Below are 20,376 nucleotides of genomic sequence, written 5' to 3'. Positions count from 1 at the left end.
CTGGAATTTACAGGTGTGAACCACTGTGCCTGGTGGCACACTGTGACATTACTGAGTGGAATGCGTCAGTTATATTGCTTACTACATATTGAAAGGCCATATGTATAATCTCAAAAATTAATTAGTAAAAGATTGTAATTTACGATAAAATCAGCAAGCAAATAATACATTTATACAGCCTGCAGAACTCGGGACCTGGACACGGTGGCTCACGCCTGTAATCCCAGCACTTTGGGAGGCTGAGGTAGCTGCATTACAAGGTCAGGAGATCTTGACCATCCTGGCCAACATGGTGAAACCCCATCTCTACTATAAATACAAAAATTACCCAGGTGTGGTGGTGGGCACCTGTAATCCCCACTACTTGGGAGGGTGAGGCAGGAGAATTGCTTGAACCCGGGAGATGGAGGTTGCAGTGAGCAAGGTTGTGCCACTGCACTCTACCCTGGGCGACAGAGCAAGACTCTATCTCAAAAATAAGACAAAAGCCTCAACTTCTACTTACCACCAGCACACCATATAAGAACAGAAATGCATGTTAAGATCACTACCTTGTGATGTATGAGGTCAAGAAAATACACAGCATTGTAAGGAATAAGAACTGACTTACAGCCATGCGCAGTGGCTCATGCCTGTAATCCCAGCACTTTGAAAGGCTGAGGCAGGCAGATCACAATGTCAAAAAAGAAATATCTGGGCACGGTAGGTGGCACCTCTAATTCCGAGCGACTTGGGAGGCTGAGACTGCAGAACAGTTTGAACCCAGGAGGCAGAGGTTGCTGTGAGCCAACATTGCACCACTGCACTCCAGCTTGGGTGACAAGGTAAGACTGAACCTCAAAAAAAAAAAGAAAACAAAACTGCCTAACAACATCAGAGCTTGCAATTATGATGTCACATCTCCAGTGTGTCACAGCCAGGCAATACAGCAATTCTATGTCTATGTATTGCATTATTTATCTAGTTTACTATGCACAAAATATAAAACATAGAATGTGTACCGGGAAAATTCATAAACTGAGATCAGAGAAAACACTGCATAAAACTGAACGCGCAATAAAAACATAAAAATCTTAATGCAGGCTCCCTGGTCTGAATGTTCATATTGGCCGAAAGCCATGTTGAGAGTTCTTATTCTCTAACAGGATGTTCCTACGGATGGGACCTTTGAGAGAATTTGGGTGTTGACTACTAGGGAACAGGACTAGTGCTTTTATAAAAAAACTCGTTAAATCAATAAAGAGCAGAGAAACAAGTGGGAGCAAAGAAAGAGGTCCATTCAGAGATCCCCAGATTTAAACTTTTCTTTCCTCACAGAATTCTCCCACTTGCAGAGTTTCCCCACACACTATTTAAAGGTGTGGGTTCCACTGTGCTGCTCTGAGCTCCAACTGTGTTAACACCTCTAATACATTCCCACTCAGCTGGATATTTTCACTTGACTCTCCACAGTCCAGGGCTCTTTCCCTGGCTCCAACATGAATAAACAGGTCAGAAAGAGGCTCCTGCTTATAAAAAGAAAGAAATATGATGTGCTGCAGCTTTTCTGGAGTCCCAGCCCTATGTTTCAGCAGGAAAGAAGACATTACAGATGGATCGAGGAAAATATTTCACAAATTCCTCCACTGACTGCCTCCTTCTGAATACATAAAGAGGACTGTAGTATGTGGAAATCGAGCTTCCTTCAAAGCACTACAGAATCGAAAAAACATATAAATAGCAAACAGGAAACTAGATACCTGTCTTTTAAATTTTTTTTTCTTTTTTTTTTTTTTGAGACGGAGTTTCGCTCGTTACCCAGGCTGGAGTGCAATGGTGCAATCTCGGCTCACCAAAACCTCCGCCTCCTGGGTTCAGGCAATTCTCCTGCCTCAGCCTCCTGAGTCACTGGGATTACAGGCACGCGCCACCATGCCCAGCTAATTTTTTTTGTATTTTTAGTAGAGACGGGGTTTCACCATGTTGACCAGGATGGTCTAGAAAATTCTGTTACTTTTTACAACCACTGATTGCATATCTGACTTCTCTATTGTATAGGCCATGTGAGGCATACATTTGCATTTCCTCTTGCTATGAGGTAAACCAGAGCCAAGAAAGTGTATTTATTCCTGGCCTTTGAAAAATAAAATTTGCGGCCGGGTGCGGTAGCTCAAGCCTGTAATCCCAGCACTTTGGGAGGCGGAGGCGGGTGGATCACGAGGTCGAGAGATCGAGAGCATCCTGGTCAACATGGTGAAACCCCGTCTCTACTAAAAATACAAAAAATTAGCTGGGCATGGTGGCGCGTGCCTGTAATCCCAGCTACTCAGGAGGCTGAGGCAGGAGAATTGCCTGAACCCAGGAGGCGGAGGTTGCGGCGAGCCGAGATTGCACCATTGCACTCCAGCCTAGGTAACAAGAGCGAAACTCCGTCTCAAAAAAAAAAAAAAAAGAAAAAGAAAATTTGCTGTTTAGGCACAGCCTATCAGCCCTCCAGACGCCTCGCTTTCTCTCTCTCTGTCTTTATTATTTTTCCAGGCACACTCCCTCTTCCAGGTATTGGGACCCTCTTGCAGGTCGAGAGACCCCAGGCAGACGTGCCTACCCGTCCCGGACGGTCCCCGACAGCCAGGCATCGTGGCAGGCACATGTAGTCACAGCTACTTGGGAGGCTGGGGAAAAAAAATCACTTGAACCCTGGAGGCGGATGTTGTGGTGGGCCGAGATCATGCCACTGCACTTCTGCCTGGGCAACAGAACGAGACTCCGTCTCAAAAAAATAAAAGGAAAAGAAAAGGGCGGGGACAGTTAAATTCCAGATGCTGCGTCATGAAGCTGTTCATTTCAAAATCAATACGGCTTCCATTTTAGTCAAGCAAGGATGCAGCTCCCAAGAGGCAACAAGAGAAAATACAAAGATACGCAAGGGCACATCCCCGCTTCCGGGGGAAGTTGGACTCACCCAGGGAGAGCAGATTCCTGTAGTTCTCCAGCATCACGTCCCTGTGTAAAGTCTTCTGAGCAGGGTCCAGGCATTTCCACTCCTCCTGAGAGAATTCTATAGCCACATCCCTGAATGTCAATAGACCCTGAAAGGAAACCACATATTTTTTTTTTTTTTTTTTTGAGACAGAGTTTCACTCTTGTTGCCCAGGCTGGAGTGCAATGGTGCGATCTCGGCTCACCGCCACCTCCGCCTCACGCACCACCATGCCCAGCTAATTTTTTGTATTTTTAGTAGAGACGGGCTTTCACCATGTTGACCAGGATGGTCTCGATCTCTTGACCTCATGATCCACCCGCCTCAGCCACCCAAAGTGCTGGGATTACAGGTGTGAGCCACCGCGCCCAGCCCTATGAAACCACTTTTTTTTTTTTTTTTTTTGAGACGGAGTTTCGCTCCTGTTACCCAGGCTGGAGTGCAATGGCGCGATCTCGGCTCACCGCAACATCCACCTCCTGGGTTCAGGCATTCTCCTGCCTCAGCCTCCTGAGTAGCTGGGATTATAGGCACGCGCCACCATGCCCAGCTAATTTTTTTTGTATTTTTAGTAGAGACGGGGTTTCACCATGTTGACCAGGTTGGTCTCGATCTCTCGACCTTGTGATCCACCTGCCTCGGCCTCCCAAAGTGCTGGGATTACAGGCTTGAGCCACCGCGCCCCGCCTGAAACCACATTTTAACCACATAGTAATGGGAGGAGTTCTGATCTTTACAGAGAATGAGAAGAGAAGAGAGGTGAAAGCAGGGATTTAATTGTAGGGAATGTTCTGACAAATCGAGAAAGGGATTTTTTACCACATTATGTCTTCCAGGTTGTGTTTATTATACTTTTTGAAGAGGTCACCATACTTTCTCGGTTACATTTCTTATGGTTGTGGACAATACAAGAAATAAACAAACAAAAAATCGATGCAGCATTCCCATTATAGAAATGTTAGGCTGGGCCCGGTGGCTCAAGCCTGTAATCTCAGCACTTTGGGAGGCCGAGGCCGGTGGATCACGAGGTCAAGAGATCGAGACCGTCCTGGTCAACATGGTGAAACCCCGTCTCTACTAAAAATACAAAAAGTTAGCTGGGCATGGTGGCACGTGCCTGTAATCCCAGCTACTCAGGAGGCTGAGGCAGGATAATTGCCTGAGCCCAGGAGGCGGAGGTTGCGGTGAGCTGAGATTGCGCCATTGCACTCCAGCCTGGGTAACAAGAGCGAAACTCCGTCTCAAATAAAAAAAAATAAAAAAAAAAACTTTAACTCAATGTTAAGTCCACTCAAACTCAAGTTGATACTGAATTGACTCTAATGTCAATTAATGCTTGATGGGTTGCTATACTCACTGCATTTGGAACAATTATCTCAAGAATGAATTTTCCGATGTTTTGCAAGAGTTACCCCAGACTGAAGACTTTGCCACACTTACATTTGTAGGATTTCTGTCCACTATGGATTCTCTGATGTCTAACGAAGTGTGAATGTGAAACAAAGGCTTTGCCACAATTATCACACTAGTGAGGTTTTCCTCCTCTATGAATTCTCCTATGTTTTGCATAAGATGAAGCTTGACTGGCTGGGCGCAGTGGCTCACAGCTGTAATCCCAGCACTTTGGGAGGCCGAGGCGGGTGGATCACGAGGTCAAGAGACGGAGACCATCCTCGTTAACATAGTGAAATCCCATCTCTACTAAAAATACAAAAAACTAGCTGGGCATGGTGGCGCGTGCCTGTAATCCCAGCTACTCAGGAGGCTGAGGCAGGAGAATTGCCTGAACCCAGGAGGCGGAGGTTGCGGTGAGCCGAGATCTCACCATTGCACTCCAGCCTGGGTAACAAGAGCGAAACTCCGTCTCAAAAAAAAAAAAAAAAAAAAGATAATGTTTGACTGAAGACCTTGACACAATCATTACATTTATACGGTTTCTATCCAGTATGAGTTCACTGATGAATGACAAGGTATGAAAGATTGAAAAATTTGCTACACCAATTACACTTGTAAGATCTGTCTTCCTTATGGATTTTCCAATGATTTGCAATGGTTGTAGCGTTACTGAAGACCTGGTGACAATCATTACATTAGAAAAGTTTCCCTATACCATGGATTGCTTGATGATGAATAAGTGCTGACTGTCCACTAAAGGTTTGGCCACACTCATGACACTTGTAAGGTTTTTCTCCAGTGTGGATTCTAGTATGTCTTGCCGGATGTGAAGCACACCCAAAAGCCTTGTCACAAAAGTTACATTTCTATGGTTTCTCTACAGTATGACTTCTCCTGTGTACTTCAAGGTATGATTTGCGAGTGTAAACTTTGTCACATTCTTCACATTTGTAAGGTTTCTCTCCAGTATGACGTCTATGCTGACGTGTAAGGTGTGATTTTTGATTAAAAACCTTGCCACATTCATTACATTTGTAAGGTTTCTCTCCAGTGTGAATTTTCTTATGAAATAGAAGGCCTGAACTTTGATGGAATGTCTTGCCACACTCATTACATTTGTAAGGTTTCTCTCCAGTATGAAGTCTACGATGGCATACAAGATACGACATGTGACAGAAGCTCTTGCCACATTCATCACACTTGTAAGGTTTCTCACCAGTGTGACATCTACGATGGCGTTCGATGTATCTCTTCTGATTAAAGACCTTGCCACACACATCACATTCATATTGTTTCTCTCCTAAATGGATTATCTGATGTTTCCTTAAGAGTGAGCTACAATTAAAGGCTTTGCCACTCTCATTACATTGCAAAGATTTTTCTCTCACGTGTACCTCCTCTCTTTCTGTCAGTAATGAATGAAGCAAATTATTCCTACAGTAATTAGAAATATGGGTTTTGGGCCTACAAAAAATTCTTGGGGAAGTTGAAACTAAGGAAACGTCATTTATAGACTTCTCTAGTTGATTATCGATGTTCCCCTCATTATGAAATACGTGCAGGTTAGACAGAGGTGAATGAAAGCTTAATCCAACCTGATCTTCAACAGGCTTGGTTCCAGAATGCCTGTCATCATATTGGTCTTTACTACCAGTCAACTTTTTGATTTTTGTCATGGGTACTTCAGGACTGTTTCTTTCATCCTTTTGCCACTGAAACTCAAAGTCATGAATATTTTTCTCAGTTTTCTGGAAGCAAAAATCTCCAGTGTGATGACTTTCATGTCTTTGCAATGTCCCTGTGTGGAACACTTCTGTATGGCCTTCCTCCGTCGATGAGAACTCCTTCATCATGCATTTGGAAGAGATATCTACAAAACATAAACAACAACAGGTTTCCAATTCAGTACAGATGGTAAATAATACTGAAATATGTAAATACGACACACAAAAAAACAATACTTATTGTAAACTTCCACGACATGATCTTCAAAGTTTAGGAACACAGCAGAAGTAAGATTCTTTAATAAATAAAGGATGATTATATGTACTTGAAACCATTTCTATGGAAGACTATTTTCAATATCATGACAAAACACTGACAGGACACCAATATGTGTAAACCTAAAGAGTATATTTCCACTATGACTATAATGTGTTTAACACCTTACAAAAAATCACTGTCATGTTCCAGGAAGAAAAAAATATATTTCTTCATATTTAAAGCATATTTACTGTATACAGATAAATGCTAATGGACCATACAATAAACAACATTGGTAAATCATTCACAAGATCATGTAAGCATAACCAAAATCAATGTAAATTTTGTACTGTCAAATAATCATAGCACTGAGAAGATGAGAAAACATCACAAAAATCAGTCAGGTGTGGTGGCCCACACCTGTACTTTCAGCTACTTGGGAGGTTGAGGCAAGAGAATTGCTTGACGCCAAGAGGCAGAGCTTGCAGTGAGCTTGAATAACTGTCACAAAATTACCTATATCCATGCAGAAGAGGTGCTTTGTAACATTTTTGTCAAAATTTTTTAAATTTTATTTTACGTAGATGGTGTCTCGCACCGTCACCCAGACTGAATGCAGTGGCATGATCTTGGCTCACTGTAACATCCGCATCCCAGATTCAAAAGATTCTCCTGCCTCAGCCTCCTGAGGATCTCGAATTACAGGCACGTGACACAACACCCAGCTAATGTTTTGTATTTTTGGTAGAGACGGTGTTTCGCTGTGTTAGCCAGGATGGTCTCAATCTCATGACCTCGTGATCTACCCACCTCAGCCTCCCTGAGTGCTGGAATTACAGGCATGAGCCACCATGTCTGGCCTCTGTATTTTTATTTTTCTGAGATGGAGTCTTGTTCTGTCACCCGGGCTGGAGTGCAGAGGTGTGATCTCGGCTCACTGCAACCTCTGCCACCTTGGTTCAAGCGATTCTCTTGCCTCAGCCTCCTAAGTAGCTGGGATTACAGGCACGTGTCACCATGCACAGCTAACTTGTGTATTTTTAGTAGAGATGGGGTTTTACTATGTTGGCCAGGCTGGTCTCAAATTCCTGGCCTCAAATTATCCACCAGCCTTGGCCTTTCAAAGTCCTGGAATTTACAGGTGTGAACCACTGTGCCTGGTGGCACACCGTGACATTAATGAGTGGAATGCGTCAGTTATATTGCTTACTACATATTGAAAGGCCATATGTATAATCTCAAAAATTAATTAGTAAAAGATTGTAATTTACGATAAAATCAGCAAGCAAATAATACATTTATACAGCCTGCAGAACTCGGGACCTGGACACGGTGGCTCACGCCTGTAATCCCAGCACTTTGGGAGGCTGAGGTAGCTGCATTACAAGGTCAGGAGATCTTGATCATCCTGGCCAACATGGTGAAACCCCATCTCTACTATAAATACAAAAATTACCCAGGTGTGGTGGTGGGCACCTGTAATCTCCACTACTTGGGAGGGTGAGGCAGGAGAATTGCTTGAACCCGGGAGATGGAGGTTGCAGTGAGCAAGGTTGTGCCACTGAACTCTACCCTGGGCGACAGAGCAAGACTCTATCTCAAAAATAAGACAAAAGCCTCAACTTCTACTTACCGCCAGCACACCATATAAGAACAGAAATGCATGTTAAGATCACTACCTTGTGATGTATGAGGTCAAGAAAATACACAGCATTATAAGGAATAAGAACTGACTTACAGCCATGCGCAGTGGCTCATGCCTGTAATCCCAGCACTTTGAAAGGCTGAGGCAGGCAGAGCACAATGTCAGGGTTTCAAGACCAGCCTGGCCAACATGGTGAAACCCCGTCTTTACTAAAATTACAAAAAAGAAATATCTGGGCACGGTAGGTGGCACCTCTAATTCCGAGCGACTTGGGAGGCTGAGACTGCAGAACAGTTTGAACCCAGGAGGCAGAGGTTGCTGTGAGCCAACATTGCACCACTGCACTCCAGCTTGGGTGACAAGGTAAGACTGAACCTCAAAAAAAAAAAGAAAACAAAACTGCCTAACAACATCAGAGCTTGCAATTATGATGTCACATCTCCAGTGTGTCACAGCCAGGCAATACAGCAATTCTATGTCTATGTATTGCATTATTTATCTAGTTTACTACGCACAAAATATAAAACATAGAATGTGTACCGGGAAAATTCATAAACTGAGATCAGAGAAAACACTGCATAAAACTGAACGCACAATAAAAACATAAAAATCATAATGCAGGCTCCCTGGTCTGAATGTTCGTATTGGCCGTAAGCCATGTTGAGAGTTCTTATTCTCCAATAGGATGTTCCTACGGATGGGACCTTTGAGAGAATTTGGGTGTTGACTACTAGGGAACAGGACTAGCGCTTTTATAAAAAAACTCGTTAAATCAATAAAGAGCAGAGAAACAAGTGGGAGCAAAGAAAGATATCCATTCAGAGATCCCCAGATTTAAACTTTTCTTTCCTCACAGAATTCTCCCACTTGCAGAGTTTCCCCACACATTATTTAAAGGTGTGGGTTCCACTGTGCTGCTCTGAGCTCCAACTGTGTTAACACCTCTAATACATTCCCACTCAGCTGGATATTTTCACTTGACTCTCCACAGTCCAGGGCTCTTTCCCTGGCTCCAACATGAATAAACAGGTCAGAAAGAGGCTCCTGCTTATAAAAAGAAAGAAATATGATGTGCTGCAGCTTTTCTGGAGTCCCAGCCCTATGTTTCAGCAGGAAAGAAGACATTACAGATGGATCGAGGAAAATATTTCACAAATTCCTCCACTGACTGCCTCCTTCTGAATACATAAAGAGGACTGTAGTATGTGGAAATCGAGCTTCCTTCAAAGCACTACAGAATCGAAAAAACATATAAATAGCAAACAGGAAACTAGATACCTGTCTTTTAAATTTTTTTTTCTTTTCTTTTTTTTTGAGACGGAGTTTCGCTCGTTACCCAGGCTGGAGTGCAATGGTGCAATCTCGGCTCACCAAAACCTCCGCCTCCTGGATTCAGGCAATTCTCCTGCCTCAGCCTCCTGAGTAGGTGGGATTACAGGCACGCGCCACCATGCCCAGCTAATTTTTTTTGTATTTTTAGTAGAGACGGGGTTTCACGATGTTGACCAGGATGGTCTAGGAAATTGTTACTTCTTACAACCACTGATTGCATATCTGACTTCTCTATTGTATAGGCCATGTGAGGCATACATTTGCATTTCCTCTTGCTATGAGGTAAACCAGAGCCAAGAAAGTGTATTTATTCCTGGCCTTTGAAAAATAAAATTTGCGGCCGGGTGCGGTGGCTCAAGCCTGTAATCCCAGCACTTTGGGAGGCGGAGGCGGGTGGATCACGAGGTCGAGAGATCGAGAGCATCCTGGTCAACATGGTGAAACCCCGTCTCTACTAAAAATACAAAAAATTAGCTGGGCGTGGTGGCCCGTGCCTGTAATCCCAGCTACTCAGGTGGCTGAGGCAGGAGAATTCCCTGAACCCAGGAGGCGGAGGTTGTGGTGAGCCGAGATCGCACCATTGCACTCCAGCCTGGGTAACAAGAGCGAAACTCCGTCTCAAAAAAAAAAAAAAAAGAAAAAAGAAAAAGAAAATTTGCTGTTTAGGCACAGCCTATCAGCCCTCCAGACGCCTCGCTTTCTCTCTCTCTGTCTTTATTATTTTTCCAGGCACACTCCCTCTTCCAGGTATTGGGACCCTCTTGCAGGTCGAGACCCCAGGCAGACGTGCCTACCCGTCCCGGACGGTCCCCGACAGCCAGGCATCGTGGCAGGCACATGTAGTCACAGCTACTTGGGAGGCTGGGGAAAAAAAATCACTTGAACCCTGGAGGCGGATGTTGTGGTGGGCCGAGATCATGCCACTGCACTTCTGCCTGGGCAACAGAACGAGACTCCGTCTCAAAAAAATAAAAGGAAAAGAAAAGGGCGGGGACAGTTAAATTCCAGATGCTGCTGTTCATTTCAAATTCATGAAGCTGTTCATTTCAAAATCAATATGGCTTCCATTTTAGTCAAGCAAGGATGTAGCTCCCAAGAGGCAACAAGAGAAAATACAAAGATAGGCAAGGGCACATCCCCGCTTCCGGGGGAAGTTGGACTCACCCAGGGAGAGCAGATTCCTGTAGTTCTCCAACATCACGTCCCTGTGTAAAGTCTTCTGAGCAGGGTCCAGGCATTTCCACTCCTCCTGAGAGAATTCTATAGCCACGTCCCTGAATGTCAATAGACCCTGAAAGGAAACCACATTTTTTATTTTTTTTTTTTTGAGACAGAGTTTCACTCTTGTTGCCCAGGCTGGAGTGCAATGGTGCGATCTCGGCTCACCACCACCTCCGCCTCACGCACCACCATGCCCAGCTAATTTTTTGTATTTTTAGTAGAGACGGGCTTTCACCATTTTGACCAGGATGGTCTCGATCTCTTGACCTCGTGATCCACCCGCCTCAGCCTCCCAAAGTGCTGGGATTACAGCTGTGAGCCACCGCGCCCAGCCGTATGAAAACATGTTTCTTTTTTTTTTTTTTTGAGACGGAGTTTGGCTCTTGTTACCCAGGCTGGAGTGCAATGGCCCGATCTCGGCTCACCGCAACCTCCACCTCCTGGGTTCAGGCAATTCTCCTGCCTCAGCCTCCTGAGTAGCTGGGATTATAGGCACGCGCCACCATGCCCAGCTAATTTTTTTTGTATTTTTAGTAGAGACGGGGTTTCACCATGTTGACCAGGTTGGTCTCGATCTCTCGACCTTGTGATCCACCTGCCTCGGCCTCCCAAAGTGCTGGGATTACAGGCTTGAGCCACCGCGCCCGGCCTGAAACCACATTTTAACCACATAGTAATGGGAGGAGTTCTGATCTTTACAGAGAATTAGAAGAGGAGAGAGGTGAAAGCAGGGATTTAATTGTAGGGAATGTTCTGACAAATCGGGAAAGGGATTTTTTACCACATTATGTCTTCCAGCTGGTGTTTATTATACTTTTTCAAGAGGTCACCATACTTTCTCGGTTACATTTCTTATGCTTGTGGATAATACAAGAAATAAACAAACAAAAAATCAATGCAGCGTTCCCATTACAGAAATGTTAGGCTGGGCGCGGTGGCTCAAGCCTGTAATCTCAGCACTTTGGGAGGCCGAGGCCGGTGGATCACGAGGTCAAGAGATGGAGACCGTCCTGGTCACCATGGTGAAACCCCGTCTCTACTAAAAATACAAAAAATTAGCTGGGCATGGTGGCGCGTGCCTGTAATCCCAGCTACTCCGGAGGCTGAGGCAGGAGAATTGCCTGAGCCCAGGAGGCGGAGGTTGCGGTGAGCCGAGATCGCGCCATTGCACTCCAGCCTGGGTAACAAGAGCGAAACTCCGTCTCAAAAAAAAAAAAAAAAAAAGATGATGCTTGACTGAAGACCTTGACACAATCATTACATTTATACGGTTTCTATCCAGTATAAGTTCACTGATGAATGACAAGGTATGAAAGATTGAAAAATTTGCTACACCAATTACACTTGTAAGATCTGTCTTCATTATGTATTTTCCAATGATTTGCAATGGTTGTAGCATTACTGAAGACTTGGTGACAATCATTACATTAGAAAAGTTTCCCTATACCATGGATTGCTTGATGATGAATAAGTGCTGACTGTCCACTAAAGGTTTGGCCACACTCATGACACTTGTAAGGTTTTTCTCCAGTGTGGATTCTAGTATGTCTTGTCGGATGTGAAGCACACCCAAAAGCCTTGTCACAAAAGTTACATTTCTATGGTTTCTCTCCAGTATGAATTCTCCTGTGTACTTCAAGGTATGATTTGCGAGTGTAAACTTTGTCACATTCTTCACATCTGTAAGGTTTCTCTCCAGTATGACGTCTATGATGACGTGTAAGGTGTGATTTTTGATTAAAAACCTTGCCACATTCATTACATTTGTAAGGTTTCTCTCCAGTATGAATTTTCTTATGAAATAGAAGGCCTGAACTTTGATGGAATGTCTTGGCACACTCATTACATTTGTAAGGTTTCTCTCCAGTATGAAGTCTACGATGGCATACAAGATACGACATGTGACAGAAGCTCTTGCCACATTCATTACACTTGTAAGGTTTCTCACCAGTGTGACATCTACGATGGCGTTCGATGTATCTCTTCTGATTAAAGACCTTGCCACACACATCACATTCATATTGTTTCTCTCCTAAATGGATTATCTGATGTTTCCTTAAGAGCGAGCTACAATTAAAGGCTTTGCCACTCTCATTACATTGCAAAGATTTTTCTCTCACGTGTACCTCCTCTCTTTCTGTCAGTAATGAATGAAGCAAATTATTCCTACAGTAATTAGAAATATGGGTTTTGGGCCTACAAAAAATTCTTGGGGAAGTTGAAATTAAGGAAACGTCATTTATCGACTTCTCTAGTTGATTATCAATGTTCCCCTCATTATGAAATACGTGCAGGTTAGACAGAGGTGAATGAAAGCTTAATCCAACCTGATCTTCAACAGGCTTGGTTCCAGAATGCCTGTCATCATATTGGTCTTTACTACCAGTCAACTTTTTGATTTTTGTCATGGGTACTTCACGACTGTTTCTTTCATCCTTTTGCCACTGAAACTCAAAGTCATGAATATTTTTCTCAGTTTTCTGGAAGCAAAAATCTCCAGTGAGATGACTTTCATGTCTTTGCAATGTCCCTGTGTGGAACACTTCTGTATGGCCTTCCTCCGTCGATGAGAACTCCTTCATCATGCATTTGGAAGAGATATCTACAAAACATAAACAACAACAGGTTTCCAATTCAGTACAGATGGTAAATAATACTGAAATATGCAAATACGACACAAAAAAAACAATACTTATTGTAAACTTCCACGACATGATCTTCAAAGTTTAGGAACACAGCAGAAGTAAGATTCTTTAATAAATAAAGGATGATTATATGTACTTGAAACCATTTCTATGGAAGACTATTTTCAATATCATGACAAAACACTGACAGGACACCAATATGTGTAAACCTAAAGAGTATATTTCCACTAAGACTATAATGTGTTTAACAGCTTACAAAAAATCACTGTAATGTTGCATGAAGAGAAAAATATATTTCTTCATATTTATTTATTTTTATTTATTTATTTATTTTTTTTGAGACGGAGTTTCGCTCTTCTTACCCAGGCTGGAGTGCAATGGCGCGATCTCGGCTCACCGCAACCTCCGCCTCCTGGGCTCAGGCAATTCTCCTGCCTCAGCCTCCTGAGTAGCTGGGATTACAGGCACGTGCCACCATGCCCAGCTAATTTTTTTTTGTATCTTTAGTAGAGACGGGGTTTCACCATGTTGACCAGGATGGTCTCGATCTCTCGACCTCGTGATCCACCCGCCTCAGCCTCCCAAAGTGCTGGGATTACAGGCTTGAGTCACCGCGCCCGGATTATTTCTTCATATTTAAAGCATATTTACTGTATACAGATAAATGCTAATGGACCACACAATAAACAACATTGGTAAATCATTCACAAGATCATGTAAGCATAACCAAAATCAATGTAAATTTTGTACTGTCAAATAATCATAGCACTGAGAAGATGAGAAAACATCACAAAAATCAGTCAGGTGTGGTGGCCCACACCTGTACTTTCAGCTACTTGGGTGGTTGAGGCAAGAGAATTGCTTGACGCCAAGAGGCAGAGCTTGCAGTGAGCTTGAATAACTGTCACAAAATTACCTATATCCATGCAGAAGAGGTGCTTTGTAACATTTTTGTCAAAATTTTTTAAATTTTATTTTACGTAGATGGTGTCTCGCACCGTCACCCAGACTGAATGCAGTGGCATGATCTTGGCTCACTGTAACATCCGCATCCCAGATTCAAAAGATTCTCCTGCCTCAGCCTCCTGAGGATCTCGAATTACAGGCACGTGACACAACACCCAGCTAATGTTTTGTATTTTTGGTAGAGACGGTGTTTCGCTGTGTTAGCCAGGATGGTCTCAATCTTATGACCTCGTGATCCACCCACCTCAGCCTCCCTGAGTGCTGGAATTACAGGCATGAGCCACCATGTCTGGCCTCTGTATTTTTATTTTTCTGAGATGGAGTCTTGCTCTGTCACCCGGGCTGGAGTGCAGAGGTGTGATCTCGGCTCACTGCAACCTCTGCCACCTTGGTTCAAGCGATTCTCTTGCCTCAGCCTCCTAAGTAGCTGGGATTACAGGCACGTGTCACCATGCACAGCTAACTTGTGTATTTTTAGTAGAGATGGGGTTTTACTATGTTGGCCAGGCTGGTCTCAAATTCCTGGCCTCAAATTATCCACCAGCCTTGGCCTTTCAAAGTCCTGGAATTTACAGGTGTGAACCACTGTGCCTGGTGGCACACTGTGACATTACTGAGTGGAATGCGTCAGTTATATTGCTTACTACATATTGAAAAGCCATATGTATAATCTCAAAAATTAATTAGTAAAAGATTGTAATTTACGATAAAATCAGCAAGCAAATAATACATTTATACAGCCTGCAGAACTCGGGACCTGGACACGGTGGCTCACGCCTGTAATCCCAGCACTTTGGGAGGCTGAGGTAGCTGCATTACAAGGTCAGGAGATCTTGACCATCCTGGCCAACATGGTGAAACCCCATCTCTACTATAAATACAAAAATTACCCAGGTGTGGTGGTGGGCACCTGTAATCCCCACTACTTGGGAGGGTGAGGCAGGAGAATTGCTTGAACCCGGGAGATGGAGGTTGCAGTGAGCAAGGTTGTGCCACTGCACTCTACCCTGGGCGACAGAGCAAGACTCTATCTCAAAAATAAGACAAAAGCCTCAACTTCTACTTACCACCAGCACACCATATAAGAACAGAAATGCATGTTAAGATCACTACCTTGTGATGTATGAGGTCAAGAAAATACACAGCATTATAAGGAATAAGAACTGACTTACAGCCATGCGCAGTGGCTCATGCCTGTAATCCCAGCACTTTGAAAGGCTGAGGCAGGCAGATCACAATGTCAGGGGTTCAAGACCAGCCTGGCCAACATGGTGAAACCCCGTCTTTACTAAAATTACAAAAAAGAAATATCTGGGCACGGTAGGTGGCACCTCTAATTCCGAGCGACTTGGGAGGCTGAGACTGCAGAACAGTTTGAACCCAGGAGGCAGAGGTTGCTGTGAGCCAACATTGCACCACTGCACTCCAGCTTGGGTGACAAGGTAAGACTGAACCTCAAAAAAAAAAAAGAAAACAAAACTGCCTAACAACATCAGAGCTTGCAATTATGATGTCACATCTCCAGTGTGTCACAGCCAGGCAATACAGCAATTCTATGTATATGTATTGCATTATTTATCTAGTTTACTACGCACAAAATATAAAACATAGAATGTGTACCGGAAAAATTCATAAACTGAGATCAGAGAAAACACTGCATAAAACTGAACGCGCAATAAAAACATAAAAATCATAATGCAGGCTCCCTGGTCTGAATGTTCGTATTGGCCGAAAGCCATGTTGAGAGTTCTTATTCTCCAATAGGATGTTCCTACGGATGGGACCTTTGAGAGAATTTGGGTGTTGACTACTAGGGAACAGGACTATCGCTTGTATAAAAAAACTCGTTAAATCAATAAAGAGCAGAGAAACAAGTGGGAGCAAAGAAAGAGGTCCATTCAGAGATCCCCAGATTTAAACTTTTCTTTCCTCACAGAATTCTCCCACTTGCAGAGTTTCCCCACACACTATTTAAAGGTGTGGGTTCCACTGTGCCGCTCTGAGCTACAACTGTGTTAACACCTGTAATACATTCCCACTCAGCTGGATATTTTCACTTGACTCTCCACAGTCCAGGGCTCTTTCCCTGGCTCCAACATGAATAAACAGGTCAGAAAGAGGCTCCTGCTTATAAAAAGAAAGAAATATGATGTGCTGCAGCTTTTCTGGAGTCCCAGCCCTATGTTTCAGCAGGAAAGAAGACATTACAGATGGATCGAGGAAAATATTTCACAAATTCCTCCACTGACTGCCTCCTTCTGAATACATAAAGAGGACTGTAGTATGTGGAAATCGAGCTTCCTTCAAAGCACTACAGAATCGAAAAAACATATAAGTAGCAAACAGAAAACTAGATACCTGTCTTTTAAATTTTTTTTCCTTTTTTTTTTTTTTTGAGACGGAGTTTCGCTCGTTACCCAGGCTGGAGTGCAATGGTGCAATCTCGGCTCACCAAAACCTCCGCCTCCTGGGTTCAGGCAATTCTCCTGCCTCAGCCTCCTGAGTAGCTGGGATTACAGGCACGCGCCACCATGCCCAGCTAATTTTTTGTATTTTTTAGTACAGACGGGGTTTCACCATGTTGACCAGGATGGTCTTGATCTCTTGACCTCGTGATCCACCCGCCTCGACCTCCCAAAGTGCTGGGATTACAGGCTTGAGCCACCGCACCCGGCCTAAAATTTTTTTAGAGAAGAGTTTTGTTCTTGTTTCTTAGTCTAAAGTGCAATGATGCTATCTTGACTCACTGCAACCTTCGCTTCCTGGCTTCAAGCAATTCTCTTGCCTCAGCCTCCTGAGTAGCTGGGATTAAAGGCATGAGCGACCACCCCTATCTACTTTTGTATTTTTTTTTTTTTTTTTAGACGGAGTTTTTGCTCTTGTTACCCAGGCTGGAGTGCAATGCCGTGATTTCGGCTCACCGCAACCTCCGCCTCCTGGATTCAGGCAATTCTCCTGCCTCAGCCTCCTGAGTAGCTGGGATTACAGGCACGCGCCACCATGCCCAGCTAATTTTTTGTGTTTTCAGTAGAGACGGGGTTTCACCATGTTGACCAGGATGGTCTCGATCTCTCGACCTCGTGATCCACCCGCCTCGGCCTTCCAAAGTGCTGGGATTACAGGCTTGAGCCGCGGCACCCGGCCTACTTTTATATTTTTAGCAGAGACGGAGTGGTCAGGCCGGTGTCGAATTCCAGACCACAGGTGATCTGCCTGCCTTGGCCTGTCAAAGTGCTGGGATACAGGGATGCAACACTGCACCTGGCCAGAACTAACTTGGTATCTTTAAACTCTGCCATAAGGTTTTGTTTTTGTTTTTAGAGGCAGAATCTCACTCTGTCACCCGGACGGGAGTGCAGTGGCACATCCCTGGCTCACTGCAACCTTCACCTCTCGGGTTCAAGTGATTCTCCATGCTCTCACTTTCTAGTAGCTGAAACTACAGGTGTGCCCACGCCCAGCTAATTTTTGTATTTTTAGTAGACATGGGGATTTGCCATGTTGGCCAGGCGGGTGGTCTCAGATCCTGACCTGATGTGATCCACACCCCTCAGCCTCCCAAAGGGCTGGGATTGAGGTGTCCATGTGTGAGTCACCATGCGTGGCCTGCCATAGGGTTTTATGTCTACTTTAGTTCTGGAACGTACACTGAGATATCCTAAAGAACACATGATTTCTAAACAAAAAAGACTGGCTGGGTGTGGTGGCTCACGCCTCTAATCCTAGCACTTTGGGAAGCTGAAGCAGGAGGATCACAAGGTCAGGAGTTCAAGACCAGCCTGAGCAATATGGTGAAACCCCGTCTCTACTAAAAATAAAAAAAATTAGCCAGGTGTGGGGAACATTCCCGTGTGAGACCCCCAAAAGACGTGAGTCTCACTATATGGTGAGTTTCATCCCAAACACAGTTTCCTACTGGAGGCAGTCGAGCTATCCGGAAAGAGGATCTGAAAGATGAATGATCAGTTTCTAATATCAACCACAATATCGTTTGGGCCTAAAACTATGTGTTGCTGCTAGACCGAGTGACTCCCTGCCGGCAACGGATTCCTGCTTTTAACTTTTTTATGACTCTTTAAGAGTAAGCCTTCAATCTTTTTCTTTACTTACCTGACTGCCTTGTACCCTAGATAATGGTTTAACTGTCAATATTTGCAAAGCAAATGCCACCATAAGGGATGGCTTTGATTTCTGACTCAGAGACTCCTGAATGGGGAAGTTGAGTTAAGTTGAGTCAGGAGGAGACAAAGGAGAATCTGATAAAAGATATTCTGATGAGCAAAACCAGAAAACCTTTTCACATCTCAGTTCTAAAACAAGATCAAACCAGAGATACCTGCAGCCAGGAAGAATAATGTTTGGATGTAAACAAGCTTTGTGATTACAGGAAATTCTGTTACTTTTTTTTTTTTTTTTTTTTTGAGACAGAGTTTCACTCTTGTTACCCAGGCTGGAGTGCAATGGCGGGATCTCGGCTCACCGCAACCTCCACCTCCTGGGTTCAGGCAATTCTCCTGCCTCAGCCTCCTGAGTAGCTGGGATTACAGGCACGCGCCACCATGCCCAGCTAATTTTTTTTGTATTTTTAGTAGAGACGGGGTTTCACCATGTTACCAGGATGGTCTAAGAAATTCTGTTACTTTTTAAAACCACTGATTGCATATCTGACTTCTCTATTGTATAGGCCATGTGAGGCATACATTTGCATTTCCTCTTGCTATGAGGTAAACCAGAGCCAAGAAAGTGTATTTATTCCTGGCCTTTGAAAAATAAAATTTGCGGCCCGGTGCGGTGGCTCAAGCCTGTAATCCCAGCACTTTGGGAGGCCGAGGCGGGTGGATCACGAGGTCGAGAGATCGAGACCATCCCGGTCAACATGGTGAAACCCCGTCTCTACTAAAAATACAAAAAATTAGCTAGGCATGGTGGCACGTGCCTGTAATGCCAGGTACTCAGGAGGCTGAGGCAGGAAAATTGCCTGAACCCAGGAGGCGGAGGTTGCGGCGAGCCGAGATCGCACCATTGCACTCCAGCCTGGGTAACAAGAGCGAAACTCCGTCTCAAAAAAAAAAAAAAAAAAAAGAAAAAGAAAATTTGCTGTTTAGGCACAGCCTATCAGTCCTCCAGACGCCTCGCTTTCTCTCTCTCTGTCTTTATTATTTTTCCAGGCACACTCCCTCTTCCAGGTATTGGGACCCTCTTCCAGGTCGAGAGACCCCGGGCAGATGTGCCTACCCGTCCCGGATGGTCCCCGACAGCCAGGAATCGTGGCAGGCACATGTGGTCACAGCTACTTGGGAGGCTGGGGAAAAAAAAATCACTTGAACCCTGGAGGCGGATGTTGTGGTGGGCCGAGATCATGCCACTGCACTTCTGCCTTGGCAACAGAACGAGACTCCGTCTCAAAAAAATAAAAGGAAAAGAAAAGGGCGGGGACAGTTAAATTCCAGATGCTGCGTCATGAAGCTTTTCATTTCAAAATCAATACGGCTTCCATTTTAGTCAAGCAAGGATGCAGCTCCCAAGAGGCAACAAGAGAAAATACAAAGATACGCAAGGGCACATCCCCGCTTCTGGGGGAAGGTGGACTCACCCAGGGAGAGCAGATTCCTGTAGTTCTCCAACATCACGTCCCTGTGTAAAGTCTTCTGAGCAGGGTCCAGGCATTTCCACTCCTCCTGAGAGAATTCTATAGCCACATCCCTGAATGTCAATAGACCCTGAAAGGAAACCACATATTTTTTTTTTTTTTTTGCGACAGAGTTTCACTGTTGTTGACCAGGCTGGAGTGCAATGGTGCGATCTCGGCTCACCGCCACCTCCGCCTCACGCACCACCATGCCCAGCTAATTTTTTCTATTTTTAGTAGAGATGGGCTTTCACCACGTTGACCAGGATGGTCTCGATCTCTTGACCTCGTGATCCACTCGCCTCAGCCTCCCAAAATGCTGGGATTACAGGTGTGAGCCACCGCGCCCAGCCCTATGAAACCACGTTTTTGTTTTTTTTTTGAGACGGAGTTTGGCTCTTGTAACCCAGGCTGGAGTGCAATGGCGCGATCTCGGCTCACCGCAACCTCCACCTCCTGGGTTCAGGCAATTCTCCTGCCTCAGCCTCCTGAGTAGCTGGGATTATAGGCACGCGCCACCATGCTCAGCTAATTTTTTTTGTATTTTTAGTAGAGACGGGGTTTCACCATGTTGACCAGGTTGGTGTCGATCTCTCGACCT

At 44.5% G+C, this 20,376-nt stretch overlaps 1 protein-coding gene across 1 annotated transcript in view; it reads right to left on the bottom strand.

Moving 5' to 3' along the window:
- LOC120362706 (uncharacterized) overlaps window positions 1–20,376 on the bottom strand; it is a 30,888-nt gene that overhangs the window by 8,007 nt on the left and 2,505 nt on the right. Inside the window, 5 exon segments of the mRNA XM_074385534.1 lie at window positions 2,942–3,068; window positions 5,950–6,224; window positions 10,479–10,605; window positions 12,863–13,137; window positions 19,740–19,866. Of these exon segments, the coding sequence (XP_074241635.1) occupies window positions 2,942–3,068; window positions 5,950–6,224; window positions 10,479–10,605; window positions 12,863–13,137; window positions 19,740–19,866 (931 nt within the window).

The sequence above is a fragment of the Saimiri boliviensis genome, chromosome 14, assembly GCF_048565385.1.
Source record: "Saimiri boliviensis isolate mSaiBol1 chromosome 14, mSaiBol1.pri, whole genome shotgun sequence".
Lineage (NCBI taxonomy): Eukaryota > Metazoa > Chordata > Mammalia > Primates > Cebidae > Saimiri > Saimiri boliviensis.
The sequence above is the reverse complement of the archived record's forward strand: the minus strand, read 5'-3'. Positions and strand labels throughout refer to the sequence as shown.